This window comes from Pseudophryne corroboree, chromosome 10 (assembly GCF_028390025.1).
Source record: "Pseudophryne corroboree isolate aPseCor3 chromosome 10, aPseCor3.hap2, whole genome shotgun sequence".
NCBI classification, from domain to species: Eukaryota; Metazoa; Chordata; class Amphibia; order Anura; family Myobatrachidae; genus Pseudophryne; species Pseudophryne corroboree.
Window position 1 is genome coordinate 4468235 of NC_086453.1, and position 16632 is coordinate 4484866.

Below are 16632 nucleotides of genomic sequence, written 5' to 3' on the forward strand. Positions count from 1 at the left end.
GTGCCTCTCTGATGGGGATAACTGCATGGTGCCTCTCTGATGGGAATAGCTGCATGGTGCCTCTCTGATGGGTATAGCTGCATGGTGCCTCTCGGATGGGAATAGCTGCATGATGGCTCTCTGATGGGAATAGCTGCATGGTGCCTCTCTGATGGGAATAGCTGTATGGTGCCTCTCTGATGGGAATAGCTGTATGGTGACTCCCTGATGGGGATAGCTGCATGGTGCCTCTCTGATGGGGATAGCTGCATGGTGCCTCTGATGGGGATAGCTGCATGGTGCCTCTGATGGGGATGGCTGCATGGTGCCTCTTTGATGGGGATAGCTGCATGGCGCCTCTCTAATGGGGATAGCGGCATGGTGCCTCTGAAGGGAATAGCTGCATGGTGCCTCTCTGATGGGGATAGCTGCATGGTGCCTCTGATGGGGATAGTTGAGACAGAGTGGGTACACATATGTAGACTGGCAGGATGCCCCAGGTAGGTAGTGGGATGGCAGTATAATGAGAGATACAGTAAAACAAGATGGCACTGCACTGTATGCAGATAACTGGTGCAGAGCTGGAGCCAGTAGCCTGGCACTGTGATATGAGATACATATGAGAGAGCCCCAGCATGTAATAACAACAGGTATTAGTACCAGAAGATGGCATTAGACATAAATGTGACAGACGCATAGCCCTTCCTCAGATCTATGGAAGGTGGGCAGATTAATGATAAAGCACTGCCACAGCTGTACTAGAGGGTGGCGCTGTATGTAGGTGCCCTCACTACCCAGTGCTTGTGGATGGCACAGAACAGGCATAGTGTACGACAGTGACCATTCTGTTTCTGTAGTGCCTCTGTGGTTGGGCCAGCACAGAATAAATGTATATTGGACTATGCACTAGGGTTGGTGGGCATCTTACGCCATCTTATTCAGTGTCAGCACCAACACCGAGCTCTTCCCCCAACATCAGCTGTCTCCTTAGGAATCAGTAGTTACAGGTTAGTTCTCAGTTTCCCAGCAGTGGTAAAACCCAGCAATCCTGCGCAGCGCCCTCTTGTGTCTGTGTGTAGACATTGTAATAGCTTAGTGTAATAATGTAGTGATGCCCATCGGGTGAGATAATAATACAAAGTCTTCCCTATGTCTGTAATTGCTGAATAGATATATGGTGGTGTTTTCCCTGGTGCACAGATGTATCTGTATACATGTGTACAGGACAGGGATCATTCAAGGAAATATAACAATTCATTCATATTATTAAAACAGAGGCACAAAGTAATATTCTGTAGTAAATAGTAACAACACATGTAACCGTACATATAGTGTACAAAGCCAATAAGCAATAAAAGGACAATAAAAGTCAAGATGGATGATGTACAAGTCAGGATAAAAACTGACACGTGCTAGCACATATGAGGTGCAGTATGTTAGTTAGACAGTTAAAAGGTCGACATGCAATAACTAGACACCATAGGGTTGTAAAATAGGTCGACAAGGTCAATATGAAAAAGGTTGACACAAAAGAAGTAGAGCTCCGCTTCGCTCGCCACAAGGTTACTAAAGGTAATAGTTTGTGACACGGATATAAATGCAGCAAAAGTTATAAAAACATGGGCAAAAAACCTGAAAAACATGTGTCGACCATATGTGTGTTGACCATTTGATCTGACAACCTTTTGACTGTCGACCTTGTATCTGTCTATCTCACCAGCACCTCCCCACATATGATGGGTACCTGTTGTCAGCCTCTGGCTCATGGTAGTGAATCCTGTATATTCAGCATCTGCTTAGTATACGTATTTTTCCACCAGCAGTTGTGCAGCAGAGGGGGGTATAGCAGGGACAGCAATCGGGACCGTTCTATAAAACGGGCACATGTCATACCCATATAGTAGGCATGCCAAGCCCAGGATCTGCATCATCGGATGCAGACTTCCTGGACCTAGCTGACCCGTTCCAAAGGCCAGTCTGCGTAAGATTAGGCTTACACACAGACTCACAGAGGACTGTGACCATTGCGATCGATGGTCACAATGATGATCCGATGCTCCGTCATCAGATGTAGCACAAGGATCGCTGGCAGGAGGTGTATTTTGTCTACGGATGCGTCCTGCTACATTTGCATTTTAGTAGTACGGTATTGCATAGCCGCTTCCATGCCACTTCCCAGAGGTTGAGAACTGAGAGGATGCTCAGAGGAAGCCAGGGGTTGAGAACCAGGAGGATGGTCAGTACAAGCCAGAGGTTGAGAAACAGAAGGATAGTCAGAGGAAGCCAGGGGCTGAGAATCGGGAGGATGGTCAGAGGAAGCCAGAGGTTGAGAACCAGGAGGCTGGCCAGTGAAAACCAGAGGTTGAGAAACAGAAGGATAGTCAGAGGAAGCCAGAGGCTGAGAATTGGGAGGATGGCCAGAGAAAGCCAGAGGTTCAAAACGGGGAGAATGGTCAGTGAAAGCCAGAGGCTGAGAATTGGGAGGATAGTCAGAGGAAGCCAGAGGTTGAGAACCGTGAGGATGGTCAGTGGAAGCCAGATGTTGAGAATGTGTAGGATGGTCAGTGTAAGCCAGAGGCTGAGAATTGAGAGGATAGTCAGAGGTTGAGAACCGTGAGTATGGTCAGTGGAAGCCAGAGGTTGAGAATGGGGAGGATGGTCAGTGAAAGCCAGAGGCTGAGAATCGGGAGGATAGTCAGAGGAAGCCAGAGGATGAGAACTAGAAGGATGGTCAGTGAAAGCCAGAGGTTGAGAAACAGCAGGATAGTCAGAGGAAGCCAGAGCCTGAGAACTAAGAGCAAAGTCAGTGGAAGCCAGAGGTTGAGAACCAGGAGGATGGTCAGAGGAAGCCAGAGGCTGAGAATCGGGAGGATGGTCAGTGAAAGCCAGAGGCTGAGAATCAGGAGGAGGATAGTCAGAGGAAGCCAGAGGCTGAGAATCGGGATGATAGTCAGAGGAAGCCAAAGGATGAGAACCAGGAGGATGGCCAGTGAAAGCCAGAGGCTGAGAATCGGGAGGATAGTCAGAGGAAGCCAGAGGTTGGGAACGGAGAGGATGGTCAGTGAAAGCCAGAGGCTGAGAATCGGGAGGAAAGTCAGAGGAAGCCAGAGGATAAGAATCAGGAGGATAGTCAGTGAAAGCCAGAGGTTGAGAAACTGCAGGATAGTCAGAGGAAGCCAGAGGCTGAGAACTAAGAGCAAAGTCAGTGGAAGCCAGAGTTTGAGAACCAGGAGGATGGTCAGAGGAAGCCAGAGGCTGAGAATCGGGAGGATGGTCAGTGAAAGCCAGAGGCTGAGAATCGGGAGGATGGTCAGATGAAGCAAGAGGTTGAGAACCAGGAGACTGGTCAGATGAAGCCAGAGGTTGAGAACCGGGAGAATGGTCAGATGAAGCCCAGTAGTCAGATGTTAGAAACAAAAGCACACAATTAAAAAAGATTTTGTGAGCTCCTTGGAATTTGATCCCATGACATTGGAGACTAGAAACCAGCCAGTTGAGCCATGGCAGGGACAGGTTGGTTAATCCTTGTTTCTGGTTTACATGATATTCCTGAACAGCTCTTGATCTCCTCCTGCTTCCTGGCCACAGTCAATCCTCTGCAGGCTGTGGGTATATAAAGCAGGAAGCAACACATCCATTGACATCCTGTGCTGCAATTAGACTTGGCGCTCTCAAGATCAGTGGCGCCACACTGGGCTGGCGAGTCTGCAGAATCACTGATTAGTTTAGTGACTCATAACGATCAGATGATGGCAAGTGTAAAGAGCCAGATTGGTAGCCAGGAAATGCCAGGAGCCGAGAGCCTTTGGTGTAGTCAGATGATGCAGGGCCAGGAAACCAGAAGGGTAGCCAGACAAAATTATCCGATAGATGAATCAGGCCCACTGGTTTACACAACAAGAGCTCAGACAACTGGTAACTTCTGGTGGTCTTCTAGCATCTCTTATATAAAGTGATTGTCACCTTTTTCTGATGTGCCTAAGCATTGTATGCAAAAACATTACCCATTCGCTGACTAGCAGAAAAATAGCCCACAGAACCACCCCCCATATGCAGATACAGTAAGTGTTAAGGCAAAAGCTTTGCGTTGTTGGTAGTGTAACAGCCAGGCCATGTTAGGAAACACTTGTAGTTAGAGGATGCACTCTAATCATGTCTAGAGACCTGTGGATGTGATGTTGCAGCAGGTTAGGATTCAGATTGCCAGGTGTTGTGCCAGCAAGCATCCTGACGGTACCCTCGTTCCTTCCAAGATGATTGGCAGGTTTCCCAAGACGGTGGATGTGATAGGAGACAATAAGATGAGGAGCAGGAATAACTGCTGCACAGCTCTCAGATATTTTTCCCAGAACATCTCTCTTCCCCTTAACAAATTATTGAATCAGGCTCGGTACCTTGAGAGATGTCTTCATCTATTTAGTCCAGATGAACTTGAGTATGTAGAGGAGCCTTTGGAGAATTAGATGGGGAGGATAATAAGAATACATGACGTGTCTGTATCTGTTGTGTGAAATTAGGAAGCTGTAACCAAATATGTGCAGCAGAGCTTTCTAATGATATTCATAGGGTCCGATATAGTCTTCTGCAAGCTCATAAGAAGGCCGTAAGAGATGACAATGGTTTGGGATCACCATATTTCAGTGGCTTGATGTTGATAAGGGGTAGAATTAATAATTTCCATTTGCTCAGCCTTCTGTAATAGTCTAAGGGCCATTTTTGGGTCGTGTCTACTGTGGCCAGTCTGCATAACCATAGGTCAACTCTAGGAGTTGATGCTCTTCGTTATTGCGTATAGTCTGCGTATGTGTGCGTAGTTGCATATGAGTTTGCGATGGCTCAGGTGGGCAGCAGCTTCACTTGCAATGATTAGCAATTCCATAGCCTATAGAACCTCAGCTGCGTAGGCATCGCATAGAAACATAAATTAGTCCCTAAGTAAGGTTGTATGAGTATCATGGATCAGAGATCTGGTAGAGAGCAGTTAGTCCACGAGGTAGATGGAAACCATTACTGGCAAAGTGTTTGCTCATATTGGCAGATTGGGTTATAGAATTATAAGCACACATCGCAGGGGCAGGCACGTCTTCAAACCTTGTTTGTCTCATCCCCTCTCCACCCCTCCACCATCTTGGCCTCAGATGTATTTGTGTGCTTCTCCCACCCATAATTCACCATGCTTCCGGGGAAAGGGGATTACCTGGTCCCCACTGTTTTTGTGGTTGGGAGGGGACTACCATCACCATGTGCAGGCCACAAGTTACAGGATCGCACTCTGGGACCCGTGGATAGTACATACAGTGCAGCCCCAATTCTCTCTATGGGGTAAATTTACTAAGCTCCCGATTTTGACCGAGATGCCGTTTTTTCAGCAAAGTGTCATCTCGGTAATTTACTAAACACTAATCACGGCAGAGATGAGGGCATTCGTAATTTTTTGCAAGTCCAAGTAAAAAATTACGAATGAATACACCATCGGTCAAATTACGCCTGTTTAGATATGAATCTCGGTCATTTACTATCCATTCGTAATTGTAATTGCTGCCGTGAAAATGCATTCGCGGCCGCGAAAAATTACACATCGTAATTTTTTCCTAAAAAAAAACGCGCCAGCATTTGAAAAGCGTGTTTACATGTGTACTCAATTATCCATTACTCACACCTGAATGTTTGGCCCTATAAAAGTGTTCCAGGCACATTTTGAACTTCTCTCACTCTGAAATGGCGGCTGTGGTGTGTGCCAATGATTTTTGGTTTGCTGTGGGATACCTTAGACTGCTCCATGAGGCTTCCAGGAATCAGGCCCAGGTAAGTGAACATGGTCAACAGGTTGTCCAGGTACCGCGGAGGCTGCGCCAGCCTCGTTTTTTTAGAGGGCGTTTAAACTTAAATGCATTGTCCGATGATAGGGTCATACAGATGTTCCGCCTAAATAGAACCAACATTTTCCACCTGTATGACCTTGTCAAACTGGGCATAGACCCTGAGACAGCACGCTCTCGCTCTGTCTCAGGCCTACACAAACTCCTGGCTGTGTTACACTTTATGGCTACTGGGAGCTTCCAGGCTGTGGCAGGCGACGTCATTGGTATCTCACAGCCCACCTTTTCCAGATATTTGAATCAGGTGAGTCTAAAAATACATAGGCGGTTATGTCTAAGTGTTGCTTCTGTAAGTACAAACAACACAGTATTGTAGAGAATACCTAACATGACACTCACCTTAGCTTGTTTAATGTCCACTCAGGTTTTGGATGTGTTGGAGCCACACATTAATGCCTCAATCTGCTTCCCTACCGAGGAGTCGGAGTGGAGTGCTGTCAGGGTAGCTTTCTATGAGCTTGCTGGCATGCCCAATGTGCTGGGGGCCATAGATTGCACACACGTTCAGCTGAGATCACCTAAGGGCCGCCAATATATATATACTAATAGGCATCTGGCACAATCAACTAATGTCCAGGTGGTCTGTGATGCAAACATAAAAATTATGAGTGTTGTTGCAGGTTACCCTGGTGGCTGCCATGACTCCTTCATCCTCAGTCAGTCATCGCTCTTCGATAAATTTGAGGACGGACAAATGCCTGATGGCTGGCTGTTGGGTATGTTTAAAATGTGTTGTGTGTATGTCTTTTAACCACAAACTCGAGTTTTGATTAGGTGAAAGAATAATCTAACATATGTACTAATGTTGACTATATCTGATTTTCAGGTGATGGGGGTTACGGCTGCTACTCTTGGCTCCTTACTCCATTGTCCCAACCTGATTCTCCTGCTGAACACAGTTACAATCATGCACATAAGGCTACGCGGAATGTGATAGAAAGATGTTTTGGTGTGCTGAAGTCACGGTTTCGGTGTCTGGATAAATCTGCAGGCCTTTTGTTGTATAGTCCCTCAAAGGTGACTAGAATTGTGTTCTGCTGCTGTTTTCTCCATAATCTGTGTTTAAACCAACATCTGGCACATGATGAGGGAGAAAGCAGTCAGCAAGCAGAGGAGTTAGACCCATCTGGTGACAGTGTGAGTACATATGTAGGGAGGCAGGTACGGCAAGAAGTGATCCTGCGCTATTTTTCAGGTCAGTTTTAGTAGGCTGTAATTATCCTTGACTAAACACTTTGCACTACTTTCTATTGTGTGTTTTGTAACTTACTGTTTGTTGTTTATAGTGGTGTGTACATTGTACTTAGTTTATGCTAAAAACACATTTTCAGTCATTACCCTTGAAAAATATACATACATACAGAGCAGCTTCGACAATGTTTGAGACGGACACAGGAAGTTGTGTGTTTGTCAAATACAAATTTTTATTTAGCAAATCACATTGGGGTTATTTTTTCCGCTTGTGTGTGCTGGGTGCTGTGCTTTGTGCTGGCTCACTGGCACGTGCTCTGGAGGAACGCCGAACAGGGGAGGTTACTGGCGTTTGGATAGGGGTCGTGGTCCCCGAGCTGGAGGTTACTTGGTGAGCTCCCATCAATGTAATATTGCTGCTCAAATTATTAATGCTTGCAATCAGTTGAGTGTTGGTTGCAGTGTGGCTGGCTACAATCCGGGATAAGGACTCATTCACAACCTGGTTGTGCTGAATGAGCTGAACGAGTGCCTGCTGATGGCGCTGTTGCTCATCTATGATGCGCGTTAAATGAGCAAGCATTTGGCTGTTGTCAGCCCTTATTTGCTCCATTGAGATTGCCATTCGCCCTACTTGTACAATCAGTCTGCCCGAGTTGCGACTAATGCGCGGTAGATGATGGGGCAGACTGGCAAGGTGTTGTGTATGTGCGGTCAGGCTGGCATTGCTTTGGGCCTGTTGGCTTGTCCAACTGGCCCAAAAGTCATCTGGTATTTGGGTTGGGGGCGGAGCTTGTGCCAGTTGTGGACTGATGGAGGCTTGGGGGATATCCTGCAGCTGTATTGGCTGGCTTGGGTCAACAGGTGTAAGTTGCAGTGTGATGGTTGCCTGTTGGTCTTGTCCCTGCTGGTCCACGTCGGCCATCAAGCTGGGCTCTGTATGGGGTGGCCAACATGCAATGTTTATTTGTCAATTTGTTTAAAGGCTACTTCTACACATTACTACATTCATAATACTCCATTTGTATAGTTGTTGGCGTTGTTTTTCAAAACTTATAATGTTTTTTTTGTTCAAAAACATATATACCAACACAGGCGGCCACATAGACAGATTTGCATAATCCACACCTAACTACCTCCCCTCCACAGCATTACAGTGTTATATCACCTCCCCTGACCACGATATAGACTACTTACCTGGATAGTCCAGATGAGCGGAGCAAGTAAGCCATCTACATACTGGACAGGGGAGATGTGTGAACAATATAATGTTGTGGATGCTGTTTTTGTTTGGGAATTTTATTGGTATTTTATTTTAATGTGCACGTGTGTGGCCAAATTTTAAACAAATGTCTGTTATTTATTAAAAATGATGTTGGCGAGATCATCCACTAAGACCTTTTAAAAAAAAACATTTTCACCTTTAGCAATTGAAGACGTAACATCACATTGCTTGTTCTGGAAAACATGTAATCTCAAAACCAACTAACAACATATTAACTGTACTGTGTATATTATTGCCTATGTGTTTAATTTCTGTTTTTACTCACCAGATAACTGAGGTGATCGGGGCTCATCACTCTGCGAACTCGCCAATAGTGCCAGTGGTGGCTGGGGTGACACTGCCGAAATGCGTCGCCTGGGTGGGGATGATGGAGCCGCAGATTCCGTGCCAAGACGCCGTGTCTTACTTGGCCTCCTGGGTAAGTGGCCCGAGCCCTGTGATGGGCGCCTTACAGGAGGTCGGCTTCCAGAAGCAGAACCTATGTGAAAATATAAACATTAATATTTTGTACTTCTATGTGTTTTCAGAATATGTGACTACAGTGAAGTCTTACCTGCAATCCCAGCCTCATCCTGACTTGTCTGAGGCCTGTCTGGCCGGCTGGTCTGTGGGACTGTTGAAAAAGTGGCCCAAACATTATTACCATGCTTTGTGTAAAAATTATAACTGCAAAGCCTTAGTGTACTGTAACCATCTATTAGGTATTGGATAAACAAATAATTTCTGATTAAGAGCTTCAAGCTTCATTATTTTGTGTTGTATATCCAAATGTACATGATGTTGCACACAATAAATCTGTTACATTTGAGAATTATGCCTCAGATATTGCAGAGATTGACTACTTGCAAATGTTTTAAAAATGTAATATTGGAATAATTGCACCGTTTTTCAGAAGTAAATAAATCAAAAAATATTTTGAAAATAAGCATACAACACAGATGTCCAAGCAATATTGCAAAAAATATTTTATACAAAATAAAAAAACAGCAGCCATTGCACATGTTTTTGCGCAATATTAAATTTACCAAACAGCCAATGCAAGGTGAAAAAAGCAAATTCTAAACACAAACACACCTTAAGGGTGCATAGGCCTGAAATATGTGAAACACAATTTATGCATCCTTTACCCTTTAAAAATGACATTTACAACATTTAGAGGACATTTAAATAAAAATCTAACAAATCAAACTTACCATCCTGCGTGGGTCGGTCCGAATCCCGGACATGAGTAGCAGACACCACTTCGGCAGGAATCAATGCCCGCACAGGCTCCTCCCAGTCCCGATAGGTGGCCCGGAAAGGGGGGCCACCTCCGGTTTTTCGTGCAGATTTGGACTCTTTGGCCATCTTGGCCTTGACACGCCGCTTTATATCATAAAACCTCTTGCGGCACGTGTCCTCAGTCCGCCTCACCACACCCTCACTATTCACGGCAAGTATTACTTGCCCCCACAGGACAGACTTCCTGCGGGAGGACACCTTGCCAGCATCCTGACCAAACAATTGGCGATGGTGCTTCATCAGCTCACGCACCAAAGCCATGTTTTCAGCATAGCTGAACTTAATATTCCTGCCAGTCTTGGTAGTGGTGCGTGGCTGCGGAGCCACAACACCATCACTATCACTGGAAAATACAGCAACAGGCACCCCCTCCTCCTCCTCCTCACTAACCTCCTCCCTCTCACTACCCCCCTCCACCTCACTAACAGCCTCCACCTCACTACCAGCCTCCACCTCACTACCAGCCTCCACCTCACTACCAGCCTCCACCTCACTAACCTCCGCCACCACACTGACCTCTGAGTCTGACATGACAAACGACAAAAAACACTGAAAAATCAAAACACAAAACACACTCCTCCACTACTCCTACTACTACACACCACACAGCCAACACACACGCTCACTCACTCACAAACAATGACAAAAGACTGTAAAAAAAAAACAAGAACAAAAAAGTAGACAAACTGTGAAAAAACAATACTACAAATATGACAAGACTACTTACACACACAGTACAGCACTCAACAATCACCAAACTCCTCTCCAAATCCACCAAAAACTCCACCAAACTCACCAACTCCAAATACACCTTCCTCTCTCCTCTCCACTAGCTAAACCCACGAGGTGCGGTGTGTTTGGGGCGGTTTTATAGTAATATGCACAGACACTCCTCCTTCACGAATACAACCAATCACGGCCGCGTGACGAAAACGAAACTTAGGACTAAAAACGCGGCAGCAATTTCTAAATCACTGCCGTAACAGACATGTGACGCAGTCGTAAAAAAAACACATAAACGCGGCCGCGAAACAGCAAACGCGGCCGCAATCTACAGCAGAAAAGCACGAATGACATCGACATCGGAAGAAACGAAAAACACGAATACGACAGCTTAGTAAATTAGTCGTAATCAATTCAAAAAGTTGCAATTTTACACTGTCGATGTCATTCGTGATTGAACTTGGACATGATTCTGGAAAATACGAATCTTAGTAAATTTACCCCTATGTATATTGTGTCAGGGTTTGCAGTGGTCCACCCGTTTGCTGTATTCAGCAATGCAGGACTTCTAGAGACCAGATGGAAAGGGTCAAGTGGAGTCCCTAATCTATCCGAGCCCACACTTACATCATGGCAGGGTAGCTATCCTATGTGTCGCAAGCAGTACGCACCAGAGTCATAGTGGCTATGCTGCACATATCAAGTTCAGGCAAGTTGGTTTCTGTGGCTTGCCCATCACCATGAATTGTGACAGTTCACTGTTATGACCAGAAGCTCTGTCCATGAACTGACTCCTCACTACCTTGGTGCCTGTGCACTGCAACTGGCTTATAAGACTTCATCTAAGTGTCATCATCATACTTCAGCCTACTTAAAGGGACCTATCCCAATGACTATTGCTTGGTTATTGCTGGTTTGTCTCCCTGAGCTTTGGGTGTTCAGACTTTAGTCCTGTTATCGGATGTGCGCTTTTGAATTCTGCTTGTCTGCTTCCAGTCCATTGGACTTGTGTTCTGAACCCAGGCGTGTTAGAGACTACTCTATTTTCTCCATTCTTGTGTGCTTATTCTCCAGCCCTGTGCTCCATGATTTACCTACACTGTGACACTATGAAGAGCACCATGTCTGGACTGGAGCTTTGGGGCAGGACCCATGTCAGTACCTTCTTGTAGGTGTGGTTATTGCTCATGGGCACACTAGCTTCTGCTACCGGGCTTCGTGACTGATTCTTAGTGTGAACGGTATTGCACAGCCGCAGATCAACATTGCAATGTTTCCAGCATTGGCCATTGGAGGAAGCTGACGCTTGCTCAAACTGGCTGCTTCCTTCCTGCTTGCAAAGCCAGGAAATCTGCGTCCTCCGACAAGATCCTGGCCCTGACACTGACATGCTCCCGGCCAACCATACTCCTGCTCCACGCCCACATCCCTACTCTCGGTTGAACCACATGGTAGTTGGGTACTGCACTGCAGTTTCCTCACCTGGAAGGTGCCTCTCTTGTGTGTCTCTTGTTGGTGATTGTCTTGGCAAGACAGGTATCTGACTTGGCTTCCCTATCTCTTAGGTTATCATGTCTGGCTGTTTATTAGGACAGAGAGGTCCTGGGTCCCAGGCCATCATTCTAGTGAAAGTGACATTTCCACCAGGATCTTGAAATCCCTGCTCTGGAGCCAGATCTCACTTGGTTTCTCCTCCTTGATGTGGCGTAGATCTGTGTCTCCACAGATTCCAACTCCATTACGGACAATGGATCACTTTATTATACAGAAGAGGAAGGCCAGAAACCAAACAGCCGGTGGCCTGTTGGATTACAGGTACCATCAAGCAAGTCTGTTTTGTAGGCGACTCCAATACCTGATCACATTGCGGTTTACTTACTGTATATAGGTGAGTTCCTCTTGGGCGAAGCTTCATCTATGTGAGGTCAGCTGGAGATTGAGTATAAATCCAGGTTTGTGCTCGGATTGTTACATCTGGGAAGGGTTGGATGTAACAGGATGTGAACGGCTAGTCAGTAGTATATAAGGGTGGTGGTCTGTAAGGGACGGGCAGAGGGATACGTATGGAGGAACCAGCAGAAGCCTCCAGTGATGTCAGCTGTGTAACAAGCTTGTTTCCCCACACCATGCTGATTGAGAACATCCTCTCACTTCAGATGTTCTTGTTACCGGTTCATGATTAATTAATCTTCACTAATCAGGAGCAGGGATTGAACATGTTCTGATTAATTAAACCTCTCAAACAGCCCATGCCTCACAGGCAGCGAGAGGCAGCGGCGGCTCCACACCTGGTCTCCTCATCCCTGCTCATTCACTCAATCCAGCAGATTAGGCCTGGATTTGTTACAGAGGTAGGCAGACGCTTACACCGTCATCTGTTCTGGGCTCTGTACAAGCCGGGGCCCCCTCTGCTGGTGATCTGTAAGAACTGCAAATCCAAAATGTTACATTTCAAGTTTAGTACAATTTTGTGGCTTTCATCTTTTATGCATGTTGTAGTCCCAAAATGACACGTGTAAATGATACCTCCTGTATGTATGTATGTATGTATGTATGTATGTATGTATCTATCTATGTATGTATGTATGTATGTATCTATGTATGTATAGTATGTATGTATAGTATGTGTGTATGTATTTATGTATGTGCAGTATGTATGTATGTATGTATGTACAGTATGTAAGTACGTACAGTATGTATGTATTTATGTATGTATGTATGTACACTATGTATGTATGTACACTATGTACGTACGTACGTACGTACGTACGTACGTACGTACGTACGTACGTACGTACGTATTTATGTATGTATGTACAGTATGTATGTATCTATGTATGTACAGTATGTATGTATGTACGTATGTACAGTATGTATGTATAGTATGTATGTACAGTATGTACAGTATGTATAGTATGTATAGTATGTATGTATAGTATGTATGTATAGTATGTATGTATGTATGTACAGTATGTATGTACTGTATGTATGTATGTATGTATGTATGTATGTACAGTATGTATGTATGTATGTATGTACAGTATGTATGTATGTATGTATGTATGTATGTACAGTATGTATGTACAGTATGTATTTTATGTATGTACAGTATGTATGTATGTATGTATGTACAGTATGTATTTGTTAGGTGCAGACTCCAGCAGAGTGTATCTGTCAGCTCTTTCCCTCTGAGGGACTATGGGGGTAATTCAGCATGGATCGCTCTTCAGAGAAATCGCAAATTGAGCGATTATCGAATGACTACACATGTGTAGCGTCTGCATTGCGCACGCGTGAGGAGTAATAGCGACTGGGCAGAAACCTGCCATTTTCTGGGTGTGTCAGAAAAAACGCAGGCGTGCCCAGGTGTTTTTGGGGAGGGTCTCTGATGTCGGCGCGGACCACTTCCAGCCCGTCTCAGTCGCAGATTAGTGACAGCCTCAGACCTGCTCACATTTGTTCAGACGGCAAAGACTCTTCAGTGTTCCGGGATTTGCGTATGCATCTGCGAGTGGATAGCGATCTGTGATGTATATGTAGGGGGCGTTTCTTTCTTTTTGTCGAGGCGGCGCCTTTCTACTCGCAGACAACTGCAATCTGTCAGAGTAACGATCCATGCTGAATTGGGCCTTATATACACATATGGCCTGTGCAGACGCAGTAGTGTATGACGTGCTGTGTGTACAGGCTGGGCTCTGTATAATATGTCCTGTGCAGACGCAGTGGTGTATGACGTGCTGTGTGTACAGGCTGGGCTCTGTATAATATGTACTGTGCAGACGCAGTGGTGTATGACGTGCTCTGTGTACAGGCTGGGCTCTGTATAATATGTCCTGTGCAGACGCAGTGGTGTATGACGTGCTCTGTGTACAGGCTGGGCTCTGTATAATATGTACTGCGCAGACGCAGTGGTGTATGACGTGCTCTGTGTACAGGCTGGGCTCTGTATAATATGTACTGTGCAGACGCAGTGGTGTATGACGTGCTCTGTGTACAGGCTGGGCTCTGTATAATATGTACTGTGCAGACGCAGTGGTGTATGACGTGCTCTGTGTACAGGCTGGGCTCTGTATAATATGTACTGTGCAGACGCAGTGGTGTATGACGTGCTCTGTGTACAGGCTGGGCTCTGTATAATATGTACTGTGCAGACGCAGTGGTGTATGACGTGCTCTGTGTACAGGCTGGGCTCTGTATAATATGTACTGTGCAGACGCAGTGGTGTATGATGTGCTCTGTGTACAGGCTGGGCTCTGTATAATATGTACTGTGCAGACGCAGTGGTGTATGACGTGCTGTGTGTACAGGCTGGGCTCTGTATAATATGTACTGTACAGACGCAGTGGTGGATGACGTGCTGTGTGTACAGGCTGGGCTCTGTATAATATGTACTGTGCAGACGCAGTGGTGGATGACGTGCTCTGTGTACAGGCTGGGCTCTGTATAATATGTCCTGTGCAGACGCAGTGGTGTATGACGTGCTCTGTGTACAGGCTGGGCTCTGTATAATATGTCCTGCGCAGACGCAGTGGTGGATGACGTGCTAAGTGTACAGGCTGGGCTCTGTATAATATGTACTGTGCAGACGCAGTGGTGTATGACGTGCTCTGTGTACAGGCTGGGCTCTGTATAATATGTCCTGTGCAGACGCAGTGGTGTATGACGTGCTCTGTGTACAGGCTGGGCTCTGTATAATATGTACTGCGCAGACGCAGTGGTGTATGACGTGCTCTGTGTACAGGCTGGGCTCTGTATAATATGTACTGTGCAGACGCAGTGGTGTATGACGTGCTCTGTGTACAGGCTGGGCTCTGTATAATATGTACTGTGCAGACGCAGTGGTGTATGACGTACTCTGTGTACAGGCTGGGCTCTGTATAATATGTCCTGTGCAGACGCAGTGGTGTATGACGTGCTCTGTGTACAGGCTGGGCTCTGTATAATATGTCCTGCGCAGACGCAGTGGTGTATGACGTGCTCTGTGTACAGGCTGGGCTCTGTATAATATGTACTGTGCAGACGCAGTGGTGTATGACGTGCTCTGTGTACAGGCTGGGCTCTGTATAATATGTACTGTGCAGACGCAGTGGTGTATGACGTGCTCTGTGTACAGGCTGGGCTCTGTATAATATGTACTGTGCAGACGCAGTGGTGTATGACGTGCTCTGTGTACAGGCTGGGCTCTGTATAATATGTACTGTGCAGACGCAGTGGTGTATGATGTGCTCTGTGTACAGGCTGGGCTCTGTATAATATGTACTGTGCAGACGCAGTGGTGTATGACGTGCTCTGTGTACAGGCTGGGCTCTGTATAATATGTACTGTGCAGACGCAGTGGTGTATGACGTGCTGTGTGTACAGGCTGGGCTCTGTATAATATGTCCTGTGCAGACGCAGTGGTGTATGACGTGCTGTGTGTACAGGCTGGGCTCTGTATAATATGTCCTGTGCAGACGCAGTGGTGTATGACGTGCTGTGTGTACAGGCTGGGCTCTGTATAATATGTCCTGTGCAGACGCAGTGGTGTATGACGTGCTGTGTGTACAGGCTGGGCTCTGTATAATATGTCCTGTGCAGACGCAGTGGTGTATGACGTGCTCTGTGTACAGGCTGGGCCCTGTATAATATGTCCTGTGCAGACGCAGTGGTGGATGACGTGCTCTGTGTACAGGCTGGGCTCTGTATAATATGTACTGTGCAGACGCAGTGGTGTATGACGTGCTCTGTGTACAGGCTGGGCTCTGTATAATATGTACTGTGCAGACGCAGTGGTGGATGATGTGCTGTGTGTACAGGCTGGGCTCTGTATAATATGTCCTGTGCAGACGCAGTGGTGTATGACGTGCTCTGTGTACAGGCTGGGCTCTGTATAATATGTACTGCGCAGACGCAGTGGTGTATGACGTGCTGTGTGTACAGGCTGGGCTCTGTATAATATGTACTGTGCAGACGCAGTGGTGTATGACGTGCTCTGTGTACAGGCTGGGCTCTGTATAATATGTACTGCGCAGACGCAGTGGTGTATGACGTGCTCTGTGTACAGGCTGGGCTCTGTATAATATGTCCTGTGCAGACGCAGTGGTGTATGACGTGCTCTGTGTACAGGCTGGGCTCTGTATAATATGTCCTGCGCAGACGCAGTGGTGTATGACGTGCTGTGTGTACAGGCTGGGCTCTGTATAATATGTCCTGTGCAGACGCAGTGGTGTATGACGTGCTCTGTGTACAGGCTGGGCTCTGTATAATATGTCCTGTGCAGACGCAGTGGTGTATGACGTGCTGTGTGTACAGGCT

General features: G+C 46.3%; 2 protein-coding genes across 3 annotated transcripts in view; one reads left to right on the plus strand and one right to left on the minus strand.

Annotated features, from left to right (window-relative positions):
- Positions 1-16632, plus strand: part of ERMAP (erythroblast membrane associated protein (Scianna blood group)) — a 633995-nt gene that overhangs the window by 493795 nt on the left and 123568 nt on the right. The window lies entirely within an intron of this gene.
- Positions 7258-12249, minus strand: LOC134966872 (uncharacterized). Its single transcript, XM_063943912.1, has 4 exons — positions 12218-12249; positions 8888-8947; positions 8600-8812; positions 7258-7985 (listed from the first exon to the last, which is right to left on the minus strand). Exon 4 carries the CDS (start codon positions 7972-7974, stop codon positions 7306-7308), a length of 669 nt encoding a protein of 222 aa, XP_063799982.1. The 5' UTR covers positions 7975-7985; positions 8600-8812; positions 8888-8947; positions 12218-12249; the 3' UTR covers positions 7258-7305.

Excerpts from the sequence above, each read along its gene's own strand:
- LOC134966872 (XM_063943912.1), bottom strand. The coding sequence starts at position 7,974 with ATGGCCGACGTGGACCAGCAGGGACAAGACCAACAGGCAACCATCACA.